Source organism: Myotis davidii, unplaced genomic scaffold (assembly GCF_000327345.1).
Source record: "Myotis davidii unplaced genomic scaffold, ASM32734v1 scaffold1071, whole genome shotgun sequence".
Classification (NCBI taxonomy): domain Eukaryota; kingdom Metazoa; phylum Chordata; class Mammalia; order Chiroptera; family Vespertilionidae; genus Myotis; species Myotis davidii.
In genome coordinates, this window is record NW_006282605.1 from 514,292 (window position 1) to 530,975 (window position 16,684).

The 16,684-nt window shown below is 39.6% G+C and overlaps 1 protein-coding gene across 1 annotated transcript in view; it reads right to left on the reverse strand.

Moving 5' to 3' along the window:
- Positions 1 to 9,575: 9,575 nt before the first annotated feature.
- Positions 9,576 to 16,684, reverse strand: part of GBE1 (glucan (1,4-alpha-), branching enzyme 1) — a gene marked incomplete at its 5' end in the record, with an annotated part of 290,260 nt that continues 283,151 nt past the window's right edge. Inside the window, one exon of the mRNA XM_015560674.1 lies at positions 9,576 to 11,420. Within this exon, the coding sequence (XP_015416160.1) occupies positions 11,364 to 11,420 (57 nt within the window). The remainder of the gene's footprint in view (positions 11,421 to 16,684) is intronic.

The following is a 16,684-nucleotide window of genomic DNA, read 5'->3' on the forward strand; positions in this document are numbered from 1 at the left end:
CCCAGAGGTGATCTTGTAGCTGCACTGGCCTCCATGGGAACAGGGCATCACCACTCCGACCTCTCACAGGCTCCCCCCCTCAGCACCCAGAACACCCAGACACTCTCCAAAGGACGTGAGCACATCAGAGGGGATGTGTGCACATCCTGTGGGGGTGTTAGGCATGCTGGGTTGATGGGAGTGCGGTGGAGAGGCGGGGGGAACTTGTGCACGCCTTGGTTTGCAACTGTTGCAGGCACGGGAGGGTGACAGTGTGCTGGGGGATGTTCGCATGCGGGGATGGGGGGTGGGAGAGTGGGTGGATGTGCACACCAGAGGCCTCTGGCTTTGCAGATCCGCAAACCCCCGTGGTGCGGCCAGGAGGATGTCAGTCTGGCCCCCCACGGTGGCTGTCCCTGCAATCCTGCACCTTCTGGGCCAGGAGGCAGATCTTGTGCAGCCACTCCTGGGCACTGATGGCCTGCAGGTGCTACTTCAGCTCAACCTACAGGCTCCACTTGGCGCACTCATAGCTCTCACCACTGCCATATGTGGAGTACAGGCCGCCCTCCGCCGGCCTGCCTCCCCTGACCAGAGGCTCTCTGCGCTGCTCACCTGCCCAGAGTGACTGGGGCTGGGTGGAAGCCAGGTGTCTTGCCCTGCCCAACCCCGGGCGATCTGCCCCTGTGCGAGCTGCCGCCCCACCGGGAAGGGTCTTGGATCCGGGTCCTGGGACCATGGACAGTCTCAAGCACTGCCCCCCGCCAGGCAGGGTAACAGATCCGGGTCCCAGACCGTGGACAGCCTCAAGCACTGCCCCCCGCCTGGCAGAGTCACAGATCCAGGTCCCAGACCCCAGACAGCCTCAAGTACTGCCTCCCGCCCGGCAGGGTCACAGATCGGTCCCTGACCGCAGACAGCCTTGCCCGCTGCTGCCTGCCTTCAGTATGGAAATTAGCCGCCATCTTGTTGCTTCAGGGTGGGGATCCCCACTGGGGTGCCTGGCCAGTCTGGGTGAGGGGATGATGGCTGTTTTCAGGCACATGGGCAACTGAGGCTCCCAACCTCTCCTTTTTTTCTTTCTTTTTAATTCTGGGATTTATTTATCTTCTATGGCTGTCACTGGAGATGAGAGCCGGCTTTAGCTCTGAGGCTCGGCTCCACGTCTGAGTGGTTGGCAGTTAATTTGCATATAGCCTGCTGATTAGCCAATGGGAAGGGTGTCAGGGTTATGGTCAATTTGCATGTTTCTCTTTTGTTAGATAGGATGCCCCAGTTTTGTTTTGTTTTGTTTTTGTTAATCCTTACCCAAAGATACTTTTTTCATTGATTTTTAGAGAGAGTGGAAGGGAAAAGGGAGGGGGAGAGAGAAACGTTGATGTGAGAGAGACACATCTATTGGTTGCCTCCCATAACACGCCCTAACCTGGCCTGGGGATCAAACCTGCAACCCAGGTATGTGCCCTTGACTGGGAATCAAATTCACGACCTTATGCAGGCTGATGCTTTAACCACTGAGATACCGGCCAGGGTGTAAATGCCCCCATTTTTGTTTTTTAAATATATTTTTATTGATTTCAGAGAGAAAGGGAGAGAGAATTATTGATTAGCTTCCTTTTGAAAGCCGCAGCTTGAGATCAAGCCTGCAACCCATGCATGTACCCTGACCAGGAATTGAACCAAGACCTCCTGGTTCATAGGTCGATGCTCAACCACTGAGCCATGATGGCCTGGAAATGCCCGTTTTTAATTTTCCCTTTTAAGAAGTCATCCTGGAAGTTCTATCCAATTTCTTCCTTTGCTTGGAATTCAGTCATATGGATGGAAAATGATGTCTTTTGGATCCTGAATAATGGTCCATTACTGTAGAAGACAGAAGGATGGACATCGGATAGGAAACCTGCAGACTGTCACACAATAAATCTATTTGTTCATTTGAGACTACAGTCAGCATATTAAGTTGTGAAATTCTACTACTTCTCTTTACATCCCTAGCACCTGGCACGGTATATGAATATATGGATGAATAATAATGAATGAATAAACAACCTTATCTTTTTGGAAACTGGTTTTTGGCTAGACAGACAGAATGTCAAGAAGGGGATCATATCACTCTTGTACTAGGACTATGAGAAGTACTAGAAATAACTGTCTGGGGGCCCAGGAATGATCTTTATTTGGGAATGATCCTTCAGAAGAAAGAAACTGAGGTATACCTTCATTTCTGTTACACCTTGTAATAAATATATATTCTTTTACCCAATTTTAATTTTTAGTTTTGTCCAACTTGAGTTTATCTTAACTTTTTATATTATGTTCAGATTTCTGACATAAATTTTACTGACATGTGTATATATATATATATATATATATGAACACAGGTTGGATAAAGCACATGTAAGAATTTATTGTTTTTGTCAGACAAGGAAAATTCATCATTTTTTCACATCTATTTTTAAATGTTTCACATATTATACTGAGTTTTAACTTCCTACTGTCATAAGATTGGGCAGAAATATGTATGAATCTAGAAAAGCCAGGTTTTAGACTAATGAAATATCAAGGGAAGCTCCTGTGCTTCTCATTAGCTCTAAGTGGTTCCTCAGCAACTAGTAACAAAATACAGAAATGCATATCTACAGAATGTGCCATCGCAACAGTGCCATAGTTAAAACAAAATTACCCCTATCTCCCTATCATCTACCTACCTGTTTATCTAATCTATGATCTATCTATCATCTATCTACTGCCTTACTCCAAAATAATATTTATATGGCTTGAAGATGTATACTGTAATAAGCAATATAAAATAAAATTTAAATGTATAGATAACAATAATTAGAGCAAAAGAAAATTAGGGGAGCAGAATATTAGTTCAATCTAGGAATAAGATAATTAAATGGAATGCACACCATGATCTCCTATAACTCTCTTTCTAGAAGTTGGTCATTAATTTGGTTCTCAGATTTCTCATAACTTGGGAAACTCATTGAGATCAGTGTTTGGGGAGCCAGTATATGTCTATCAGGAGAATTCCGAATCTAGGGAAATATGATTCTCCACTGCTGGTAAAATTATGAGGTCAAGAAATTACTTTAATGGAAATAAAAATAATTTCATTAAGATGGCCTTGAAGAAAAGTAAACTACACACACACACACACACACACACAATTTTAAAGGGAATTTATCAGTCATGGAAGTATAAAAGAAGGAAAGTTATGTAGCTTCAAGTTTCTCTAAAATATGACTAAGCAAGTATAATGTTTTTTCCCAAGATGTTTGGCAATATTCCTTGTGGAAACATAGAGTTAAACAATATTAGGTCAGTTCCCTTATTATAGGAATTCTTGAGGTCTCTAATATTTAATTTGAATTGTAAGTCTATAAGGGGGAATTAAATGTGCGGGATTTTCTATACTTATGACAGATGTTACATTATGTTTGTATTGCAGTGTTTCCTCTTTTTGGACACAAAAAATATCTATCGTCCCTCACAATTAGGTCAGGACAATGTGAGTGGATTCTGGTTAGTAAGGTGGGGCAGACGGAATCCATAGCACTTTTATGCCTGGACTATTCTTACAGTTCTCCAGGTTTCTCTTCTTCCATGGTGACGTTGAGGTCACCTATTCCAGACACTGTAGCTGTGAGATGGAGAAGGGACACCTGTTCTGCAGGTGATGTGAATGAAAAATACACTTCTGTTTTGCCCAGTTACTAAGATTTTAGGGATTACTTGTAATTTCAGCCTAACTTCTAGCCTGTTTGCAATCAGCTCCTAAATTTTAGAGAACATTCACAAGCATGAGATGCTGCTCCAAGGTAAATGGTTGGAAAATATATGCCAAGTATCTGAATGAAATATTTTGCCTACAGGATTATTAGTAAGTTAAATGTAGAAGAAGTTTTACCCCAAACCCTGAGACTTGGCTTTAGAATGTTTTAGTTGCTTACTTGAAGGCCACCATTCCAATAATAAGTATATCATTTTGGAGACAGTAACTCAATGCAGACCAGTAAGACATGAGTCTTAGACATTTACTTCCATGTGGTCATGATTTTAGACCTTTGCTTCATTGGCCAGGGCAGAGAATGGTGAAGGATGACTGGTCATGACTATTTCTGTCACTTGAGAAAACTGCCACCGGGCTCTTAGGCTCCTCAGCTCCATCTCTTTAAGTTTTGGTTTGTCTTCCTGAAACACCGAATGGGATTTGCTGTAACAAAGGGAACTGTCTGTTCTAGCATCAGACTTCTTTTACACAATTAAAATATAGCTAAACTCTATATCTTCTTTGGATTTCACTAGTTTTTCCCTCATGTTTCTGTTTTCTGTTCCAGAATCCATCTTGGATACTGTACTACATTTTAGTCATCAGGCCTCTTTAGCCAACTCTGGTCTATGACTTGTCCTGTCTGGCTTTCTTCACCAGTCTTTTAGCCCCACACGAATCTAGGTGCTGCTGTGAAGGTAGTTTGTAGATATGGTGGTTAACATACCACCATAACTGAGACTTTTCTGGGACAAAGAAATTCTACCTCAAGACTGCAGTATCAACTCTTGCTAGAGTTTCAATTTTGCTAGACTGCTCTACAGATTTTGGGCTTGCCAGTCCCCATAATTATGAAAGCCAATGCCTCAAAATAAATCTATTTATATATGCCTTGTATATTATTATATCAAGAGATATACACACAAAAAATGTTATACATACCTATAAACACATACAGCATCGTACACGTATAATTTGCTGCTATATTATACTAGAGGGCCAATGCATGAAAATCATGCAAGAGAAGGCTTTCCTTCCCTTGGCTGCTGGCACTGGCTTTCCTCCGGCACCGGACATGGGCTTCCCTCACAGAGGAAGGCCCTGCCCACCCGCCACAGCCCACCTGTTGGTGGCCTGGGCCTCCCTCTGTGGGGCGATCATAGGGCAATGGCTGGGCCCCCAACTAATTGCATTGCACCAACCTTGGCTGGCCTGGTGCCAGTGGGTGTCATAGCGTGGACCCGGATGGTTGTCTGGATGGTCATTTGGATGATCATTCTGCTCTTTGGCCGTTTGGTTGATTTGCATATTATGCTTTTATTATATAGAGTAATCTCTATTATATTCCCTAAATCTGTGGGTTTCTATGATGTTTTTCTTGTGGTTGGGAATTGCATTTTGGCCATTCTCATCACATCTTATCCAGAGGACATGCTATCAGCATGACTTACTGCTGATGCCGACTGGGATCACCAGGCTGAAATGGTTTCCCACTGCCGTTTATTTTCCTCCTTCCTTACTCTGCTCTTTAGAAGATACTGAGAACATACATTCCACACATGAGGGAGGGAGTTGGGAGTAGGGAGAATAAAACTGTGCCTCCTTGAAGGGAGTACCTACAAAAATTATTTAGCATTCTCCTGTGCAGAATTGCCTCTTTCCCCCATTGATTTTATACCCAATCATTTATTTATGTCAGAATGAACTCATGGCTACTGTATATGTTATACAATACACCCAAGTAATACTTATTTTGTTACTCAGATTCAGTGTTAGCCAATGGGTGCCTTGGGCTGGCTTGTGTGTCCCTCTGGCATGCTCCTATTCATTCAGGCACTATTCATGCAGGCTCCCCATGTACATCCCTAACTCGTGCACACACACACACACACACACACACACACACACACCTCTGCTAAGTTAAAAGTTAGGCATTCTACTGCTGTTTCTATATAGTGAGTGATGCCCACTTATCATAAGAATAGAGGAGACAGTGACTCTGTGTTTATGTGGGGGCGGGAGACCTCTATATCATGATTGGTTTTAATCAATAGTTGACAACATGGCTAGAGGCATTTGTGAAATGAAATTACATGCAGCGTTTTTCATCATTTATATTACTGGAGTGAATAGAAAGTGACACTACAAACTCAGTTAAAAAATCCCTCGTGAACATAAATAAAGTAATAAAGGTATTTCATTTCCTTCCTCTTCTTTCTAAAGTTAAAATATAAAACACTAACAGCCAAATAATTTGAGGTGAGAAATGTTCTAAAGGAATTGAAACATATACTGCATTTCTTCCAAAATTTGTAAAACTCAGTTAAATACAAGTAAAATTGCTTATTTAGATTTGGATGCTCATAATACAGTCAGAAAAATATCTAGAGTATGGGTATCAAACAGAGATCAAGTGATTCATTAGTTGAAGATAAATATTGGAATCAGTGAACTTTGTGGGTTTTCATTTTACTCACAAATTATATATGTACTAGAGATCCATTGCATAAAATTCTTGCACAGGTAGGGTCCCTAGGTTGGGCCAGTGATCAGGTTCCCCACTCCCGGCCTCTACGCCTTCTCCTTCCCTCACTCCCTCAGCACCCCACCACTGCCACCGCTGGTCTCCTGCCATGTTCTGTGCCACGCCCTGGTGGTCAGCGCACATCATAGTGAGCAATCAAACTCCTGGTCTCCCCATTGAGCTCCTGAGGGGACAATTTTCATATTAGCCTTTTATTATATAGGATGTCTGTGTGTATTCACATACCCCTATGTATGCTATAAATACATGCCTGTTGAATGGACTTAATCATTCAGCCACAGATTTCTCTTTCCTCTATTACCTTACATAAGTGTGCACAATGGGAACACACCTCATTTAATTTATATCCTCATGTAGCAAAGGAATTTAGCATGATGGATGTCTTAGTGTGGGTACTGTCATCCCTGGGTATCACTGTGGGATAGGTTCCAGAGCCCCCTGTGGATAGCAAAACCAGGATGCTCTGGTCCCTTAGTGGGAACTCTGTATGTGTGCATGTGGAACCCGTGAGTATAGAGGACAACTGCACTAGACAACTGTGGAGATTGCATGCCAATGGTTGACCTCTCTCCCTTTTTTAAGAAATTAATATTTAGCTATGCAAACATTACTTAATGAAAATGTGTTTTTCTGATTATAGACTTTTAATCCCCCACAAAAAACAAAAACAAAAAATGGACCAAACTGTTTCTAACCTCTGAGCTGTGCTTTGCATTCTCGTTTCCTCTGCCATTTATTCCTTCTGCTGCAGTGCACACTGGGCTGAGAGTGGAAGGGGTAAGGGTAAGAAACAGACCCTCAACGCCTGGATGATGCACCTCACAGGAGGGTGTCTGTGGCCATTTCACTTCATATTCGGTTTATATTACTCTATTAGTTACACCAAGAGGTTGTTAACATCCATTCACAAACCTGAGCTATAGTGCAAGTGTGAGGGTAGCTGACACTGATTGCGGGGGAATGGAATTCACTGTGACACCCTAGTGAACACTGAGAAAAAGCCAAAATGAGCAAAAGAGAGCGCTGATGATGTAGTCACCTGGAGTGCTGGAGGAAATGCAAAATCCCTTCCGCTGGACGGCAGCCCACACATCCCTGCCTGGGAGACGGCAGGTAACTCAGTGCGGGGCAGTGAAGGCCAGACAGGTGGTGGGGCCGTGGGTTCCCGACAACAGATTTGGGAGCTCTCTCCACACACTCACCATCCATGGAGATGTTGACCAAATAATAGCCTTTATCAGACCTACAACAATAACTTTTCCTTTTCCCTTTCCCTTAGCTGTCTGATAACCCTGGATAGGAACTAAAGGTCAACTGGGTGCTTTCTAAATTGAGGCACCGGGAGTAAAGAGCCGTAACTTGAATGAGGTTTTGTGCCCCTGACATTACACTGTTCTGTTGGCACACAGGGCAGGCTTTGAGGGGAAGTGGTCTACACAGCACACAGGGGCCAGGCCACCTCCGAATGGCATGTCTTCTAGCATAAACATACATATCACAAACTACATTTTTTCATGTTAGTAAACATGACAATCTTTGCATACTTTTTGGCCAAGAGTTAAAATCCAGATGTAATGTTTTAAATTAGACAAAAACACTTAGAGCTACTGTATCTTCATTTTCACACACTACCAATTAAGAAATTCTGCCCTGAAGTTTAAATGTTTCTCTGCAATTCTCTACAAATCACCATTAATAAGATAATAGAGCAGAAAAATAAGTAGGGAGTTCATTTGATTTCTTCTCCCCTGAAGGCCGGCTTTAGTGGGAAAATTTATCTACATTTCCATTCTAACACATTGTGAATGATAAATGAACTCTACTGAATAAAGGACATGAAATTGCTATGCCTTAGATTTCTATTTTCTTTCATCAAAATATTCTACCTAGCAGAGTTCATAGCTCAGCGCATATCTCCATACAAGAAATATAGAGATTAATGAAACTCATGATTCTAAAGAATCCCCATTTAGGACATGATGCAAAAAAGGCAAAAACAAAGAGCTTGAGGCATGCAAGTCCCGCCCAAAAGCCACTTCATTGCTCCGTTTTCTGTTGGGCATATCTGCTCTGGCTCCTTCTAAACAAGAAGGGCAACAGGAAACCGATTTACGTTGCTTTCATCACCAAGTTCAATGGCTGCAGGACCCCAGACAGTGAAAAGATACTTGGCCTGAAGCTACAAGTGGAACACAACACAATTCTTTTTATCGCTTTCACTAGGTCTGTCTGTTCACTCCTCTGTATTATTTGAAGAATAGGTTCCTTATTCAGACAACCTCCTGTATAGAGCCCTGATGAGTGACAAATGTTCACTTGGTATTGCTAAGGGGAGGGCTCTAGACAGAGGAGAAAATACTTGGATTTTAGTTGCCATCAGAAACATCAATTTATTGTCACTGGTTACTTTTTGAACTTGAGAAACATGGTGGCTAAATCCCTCACTTTATGTAAGAGATGAATATGGCAGCCAGGAACAGGGCAAAGTGAGAAGCATCAAATGTAACAGCAAAGAAAATATGAAAGGAATCGACCCTCATGAGCTCAAGTGTTATAAAGTGGAAATCATTATGGGAAAAATGTGTACAATTTGCTATTTGACTATTAAAAACATGGTGCCGAAACCGGTTTGGCTCAGTGGATAGAGCGTCGGCCTGCGGACTCAAGGGTCCCAGGTTCGATTCCGGTCAAGGGCATGTACCTGGGTTGCGAGCACATCTCCAGTAGAGGATGTGCAGGAGGCAGCTGATTGATGTTTCTCTCTCATTGATGTTTCTGGCTCTCTATCTCTCTCCCTTCCTCTCTGTAGGAAAATCAATAAAATATATTTAAAAAAAAACATGGTATTTTCTGAGTAAACTATTATCAAACTAAAATATTAAGCCTCAGTAGCATTAAGGGTAATCTATTTTGGATACTATTTACTAGCACTTGCTTGATAATATTAGAACATGATGAAAAGAAGTCTGTAGTCATCTCTGTTTTCTAGAACATAAAAAATTAAAAATATTTATTTTGAAAGACTCACCAAAGATAGATCACTCTCATTTTTTATGATAATAAATACATCAGAGGAAAGAAACATTATAAAATTTTGCATTTCTCTATTGCAATTATTGAAAATGTTTAACCAATAAAAAGAACTTCTCACATATGATGATGAGAATGTTACTGATTAAACAAGGTAGACCTAAAGTGAAATATGCTACAACATTGACACGTTCTGTAAAAGCTGTCTGCTATGATAGATAAGAAAACACACACAACTTCATTCCATTTTGGATTCTTAATATTTTATTTGTTTGCATGTATTTTTATAATTCCTACCTAGCAACATCCATTGATTGTTCTTCGGGGGAGGGGTTGCTGGAGGAGGGCACTTGACAAAGGCAATAATGTTCATTACATTGGTAACTTGGAACCATAGACTGTGAGATTTGAAGAACATATTAGTAAGGTCAATAGATATCATGGAAATACAGCACATAATTATTCTGGTCCTTTTGACTTCACCACAGAAGTCACCAGGGGAAGAAAACAGGTTTAGGCATGAAGTAATATCTTGTCACTTTTAAAGAGCCATAATAGAGAAATAGCATCTCACTTAATACATGAGAAATTATAAACTAGAACACAAATAATCCTGGTTGTGTTATCAGTAGCAGGTACAGTGCCCAGCATGGCAGTGCTGCGACATTAGTGAAGTCCTAGCACGTAGCAGCATCAGCTTGCACTGCCGATTCCTTCAGGAAATCAAATGATTACTCTACTTTCACATTGAAGCAAATAACACATTTCAGACCCATATTCAAGGCTTTATTGAAAAAAGTTATGAGGAAGATGGTTAACATATAGGCTTAGCTCTGAGCTCCTTTTGCCAGTCTCTTCTATTACTGACCCAGTTTTTAATAGAAAGACTGCTAAGTGCTCCTTACTAGCCACAAATAATCAGACTAAAAACAAAAAGAGAAGCAGTCAGTACTAATGGAAAAGGAAAAAAATTAGATCTTTAAGAAAGTAATAGACACTTTATGTCTGATAAGTACACTATAATTTCTTAGTTATGAATGAATTACCCATCAATGATTTTGAATCTGTGGCCTACTATTTCATACTGAGGGGTAATTTCATGACTGAATATCCCACTGAGCCGAGATAGTTAATTCAGTGCACAGGTTTACAGCTGGAGAGTAGCTTAGATATCTCAGTTGGTTGATATGATTTAAGTTACAAAATAGTACCTAATGAAACAATATTATTAACCCTAGGCCTAGTCTATCATTCATGTACATATTCGTGGGGAAGGTATCAGAAGTGAGATAGGCATTTTAATATTTTTTCTAAATCAACCCCACACTAGTACAGCAAAATAAACATTAGAAAAGGCAATCTTGCAATTATTTTTATTTGTTGAAAGTAAAAGACATCTTCTGAAATGTTACAACCTTCAGAAAGACTGAATATCAGCACCTATCAAGATACTAAGTGAACAAGAGATCACAAAACTGAAAGCACTTATGAAAATGAAGCATGGATTAGCTCATATTAATGACTTTTATATTACGTATAATACATCTTAACTTTATAGCATGACTACATATTTATTACATTATTTCTAAAGGTAGTTTGAAAAAAACATAGTGACAATCTCGGTACCTCTTAAGTTAGACCAAGAGATAACAGAACAAGTAAAGCCTCCTAATATCCATCTTAAGAAAATACTGGATCATCCACCAGAAATAATCATACATGACACATGATTCAAATCAGAAATAACTGACCAGGAAAGTAATGTTGTTTTAAGACATTATATATAATACTTCATTTAAGAGTTCTAGCTGCTTAGATATCTAGAAAATATAGTCTAAAATGCCTGAAATTTCCCCTCTACTTCTTCAAGAAAAGTTTGACATTCATTTGCATAAACCAATTTTTAATTTCTGACATCTGACGTTTTGGCTAGGCACTACATTTTGAAGAGCTTCTACATTATAAACTATGTGACAACAAGAACAGGAAAACAAAACACACATCTTTTCCTGGCGGAGCAGAAATCCGGGCTCTTCATTTGGGCAGATCCACATTCTGAAGGATGAGGGCCACTCGGCTTGGAATGTACACCTAGGTCAACACAAGCATGTCAGTGCAATTGAAATAAATACTGAATGTTATGTCATTAAGTTAAGGGGTATGATGCTCTCTCACAGATGCTTAAAGTTAGAGGTACCCGTACAATGTTGCAGCCTTTGAAGAGCCTCAATGCCACCTTTCCAATAGTTCTGTCATCAGATTTAAAGCAATCGCCACTAGAGGGCTCCATACGCTGTACAAAACCCAATATTCCCCAGACAGTGATATAAATGGCACTCATTGGTGTTCCAGCACCATGAGGTAGGAAAGGAAAGCTACCCTACAGGTCTATTCAGGTGAATAAAAGTAATATGCAACACACTGCTTATCATCTTGTTTTTATTTTCTCCTATCATTTTAAGGACAAAAACTTAAAAGTAGTATAAGGGACCCTAAGGGTATTTTAAGCCCTCACCAATTTAAGACAATCAAAAAGCTTGCTACTGCACTGAAAAAAGAATACCCATCCATCCTCTCCATGCCTGCAGAGTCTGGACACAGCTTCTTTTTGTATGAGCACATCCCTCGTCACGGCTCAGCACCACTTGTCTCTCTCCCCTTCCTGACTCACCACCTCCAGCCACAGGGCCTCTCAGTTCCTGAAACAGCCCACCCTGCCCTTCCTCTGGGCCTCTGCCATGCTGTGCCCTGTGCTCACAGCACCCTGTACCTTGCTCCTTCCTTATCTCCAGGATCCTGAAATATCCCAGCTCCCTGAGAGGTGTTTCTTGATAACACCAGGTATGACAGTTTTTCCATTTCATTTTCCATCGTAGCACCATTTTTTATTAACACAATTTGTAATTTTTTTCAAGTTTATGATCAATTCTCCCCCAAAAGACTCTGAGCTTTATGAGGGCAGAGACCATATGTCTTCATACTTCTCTTAGTAGTTGCCAAAAATTATTGGATGAAAGAAGAAATAATGAATAAAAGGATAAATGATTGTGAAATCAATATGGGAACTGTAATCTTATGCATCTCAATTCTGCAAACGAACACAATGTTTTCCCTTAAGGTTTCTATGATAAAGAACTCTTACAACTCTTTTAAAAAATTAAATAAACCAAAATAGTTGTTTAGTTTTGATGAAAGCAACTTTAAAATGATGGCATTTTGAGAAACTTAAAATGTGAATTTAGTAACTAGGGCAGTGATGGCGAACCTATGACACGCGTGTCAGAGGTGACACGCGAACTCATTTTTTTGGTTGATTTTTCTTTGTTAAATGGCATTTAAATATATAAAATAAATATCAAAAATATAAGTCTTTGTTTTACTATGGTTGCAAATATCAAAAAATTTCTATATGTGACACGGCACCAGAGTTAAGTTAGGGTTTTTCAAAATGCTGACATGCCGAGCTCAAAAGGTTCGCCATCACTGAACTAGGGAATAGTTTCTCATATTCAATGAAAAATAACATGATTTAGGACATGATCATCATCATCTGAGAAAAACATCATAAATACAGTCATTGGGTAACTCAATGTCTCACAGTCTGATTTGCAATCCAGCGCTTCTAAGATAAATATTATAGCCCTGCAGTCATTAATTGAGGAGAAACCATGTATTTCAAAGCCACAATTTGTTTACCTAAAATTTACAAATTATTTTTAAGGCCATATAGCTTTTAAACCTCATCACAATTTAATTACTGATGCAATCCCTTCCATTCACTATTTTCTCTTTGTGACAAAAGGAAGCTGGAGGTACCCATGAGCAAAGGAGGACTACTACCAATGATCCAGACAGATCCAGTCCAAAGAATGGCCTATGTCCATAATCAAGCTATAGATTAAAGCAACACAGAATAAAGCAACTGAGGAGAAGTAAAAGAAACCAATAGTCAAATTCAACCAATTCCCTCTTAAGTCTTATCAAAACAGGCCTCAATCAAAAGATAGTGTCCTGCCCTTTCAAAGGAGGTTGCCATGTCCTTACTCTATTCTAGGTTTAGTTTGGGGAATCAGAGTAATTAGATATAACTGATAGTGGGATAGCAGGTTATAATCAGCATGGTTCTGAATTGTTAGGAGTATTCTAAAACTGAAGACCAATCTAAATTTCTCAATAGTATCAGGATTTCAGTTCCCTTAACATTAGAAACATTCCACTGATATTATATGGTCCCACATGCAGACAAAAGCTTCTGATAAGTGCAAGTCTCCTGAGCAAGATGCAGTGAAACACCCAGGTCAGGCCCAGGACCAATACTGACAGGTCCCTACCCAGTGTGTGGTCAAGCAATGTATGAAGGCAGATCACTGATAGGTCACGCCAACCTCCTATGGGATCCTATCCAGTTTTGGTATCTGTTTGAGTCATAATCTCATATTGATTTCTTTAATAATAATAAATGATAACTATAAACTGATCATTTAGAAAGAATCTTAGCCTGTGACCTTTTGGTATTTAGCAGGCCCAAATTTAAAAGTAAAACAAAGGGATGACATAAAACGTTCGATGTTTGCAATATGAGCAATGAGTTTTTCCGATAATGCTCCAAGAACTCTCACTAAATGATGCCGGTCATTTTATGGAAGAAGCTTTATGATGCCCATTCCTGTCACATGAGAGACCTCTTAAAACTATCTGCTCCAAAACCCTCAGTTAATAATTGTATGATATTAACTGGAATATTGTGTAATTATGGCATTTTTTTCACTGTAGGGTTAATTACCAGAATGTGTTTATTTTGCTCTAGCAGTGGTTCTCAACCTGTGGGTCGCGAACAATGAAAATACATCCTGCATATCAGATATTTACATTATGATTCATAACAGTAGCAAAATTATAGTTATGAAGGAGCAACGAAAATAATTTTATGGTTGGGGGTCACCACAATATGAGGAACTGTATTAAAGGGTCGCGGCATTAGGAAGGTTGAGAACCACTGCGAGCCTTAAAGATAGGCAACAGGAAAGAATTCCCCTAAACGAGTGATTTTTCTTAACTGACTAAATATGAAATTTTGAGGTTTCTTTTTTAAAAAAATATATTTTATTGATTTTTTACAGAGAGGGAGAAGGACAGAGAGTCAGAAACATCGATGAGAGAGAAACATTGATCAGCTGCCTCCTGCACGCCCCATCCCGAGGATGTGCCCGCAACCAAGGTACATGCCCTTGACTGGAATCGAACCTGGGATCCCTCAGTCTGCAGGCCAACACTCTATCCACTGAGCCAAACCAGCCAGGGCTGAGGTTTCTTTATTAGGGTTCCAAGTATATAAATCAGCTTTCTTAGTGGTTAGGAAATGACTACCAATTACACCAAAGGATTTAAGGTAAGCAGTGCTAATCCTTATGAAGAGACAACTACAGACATGCACAATTTGGGGGCTCTATAATTTAGTGCTAAGTACTGGCACTATAGCTTTCATTTTATAACTTTAATTCCAAAATGGTTTTGATTCATACAGCAATAGAAAAAATATGAACACACTTTAATATTTAACATAAATGTTTAAGTATATTTAAATATAAACTATTTATATTTAAGACATGTATATAAAAACCATCTAGTATGCATGTAACAGAAGATATATGCTAATAAACAAATTTACTATGCCCATTTATTAGCCATGAAGCCCTAAACACTTTGTAGCTAGGATCATATTATGAATGGCCATGAATTTCATTTTTTTCCAGCTATATTTATATATAATCCACTCTTCACAAGAAACCAGAATGCCACAGTATAATCCAATTCGTTAATTAGAGTCACAGTGCATACTAATCTACCCAGTGATTTTTGACTACCTTACTGACTTAATCACTATGCCAACTATTAATATGGCTAAAAAAATAACTGATCGCCGGGCCGGCTTGGCTCAGTGGTTGAGCATTGACCTATGAACAAGGAGGTCATGGTTTGATTCCAGTCAGGGCATATGCCCGGATTGTAGGCTTGATACTCAGTGTGCGGTGTGCAGGAGGTAGTCAGTCAATGATTTTCTCTCATCGTTGATGTTTCTCTCTCTCTCTCTCCCTCTTCTATCTTCTCTGAAATCAATAAAAAATATGTTAAAAAACAACTGATAACATAATAATCTACTGTACTATGGCATCCAGGAAAAGTAGTATCTTCATCTAGAATCATAATTAAATTGCAAAAATCCTATCAATAAAAGCCTAATATGCTAAGTGTAAAATCATCCAGTTGTCCACTCAATCAATCAAAGCGTAATATGCTAATGATATGCTAAGGCTGCTCAACCACTTGCTATGATGTGCACTGACCACCAGGGGGCAGACAGTCAACCAGTCGACCAGTCGCTATAACGTGCACTAACCACCAGGGGGTAGATGCTCTAACTGGTAGGTTAGCTTGCTGCTGGTGTCTGGCAGACCGGGACTGAGTGAGATGGACTGGACATGCCCTGGAGCCCTCCCGCAGACCTTCTCTGGCTGGACAACCTCTCACAATCCAGGCTGAGGAACCCCCTCCCTGAGTACACAAATTTCATGCACCAGGACTCTAGTTAATTACATAAAAAGGTATGAATTTTTGGAAACAGGATATTTAAAAATAATTTTAAGTAAAAAATAATTAAAAGGCTAATTAAAAAATTTTCTTAGAAATTGTTAAATTTACCAATAGCACATAATAGAAGGGTGAGAACATCATTCAATGAAAAGTTCATTAGATCCATGTATATTTGTTATATACAAAATATTTCAAAATATATTGAACAATATGAGTAACAAAAAATAATTTAATTTTCATGAGCATACTTTAGTTCATAACATGCGCTAAGAAAAAATATTCTAATTCATATTTTGTACTAGGATTATCAGAAAAGTCCTATAATAACTATTTCTATATAGAAATATATAGTATCTTTTCTAAGTTAGAAATATTAAACAGAATAAACTCTAAGAAGTTTGATTTTTTTGTCTGAAAACACTAAATATTTTGGACAGAATAATTTTGGACAGAATAAAAGACATTGCCCAACTGCTAAGTTGTAGTTTCAATTCTTACAGCTGAGGGACAATAAAAAAGATGTATCTATGCCAACCACCATATTTAAACCAAAAGTCTACTTCTGAGCCCTCAAATTTAGAATAGAAATACAGTAGTCTCCCTTTTGACCCAGTGATCCCACTTCTAGGAATATATCCCAAGAAACCAGAAACACCAATCAGAAAGGATATATGCACCCCTATGTTCATAGCAGCACAATTCACCATAGCTAAGATCTGGAAACAGCCTAAGTGCCCATCAGTAGATGAATGGATTAGAAAACT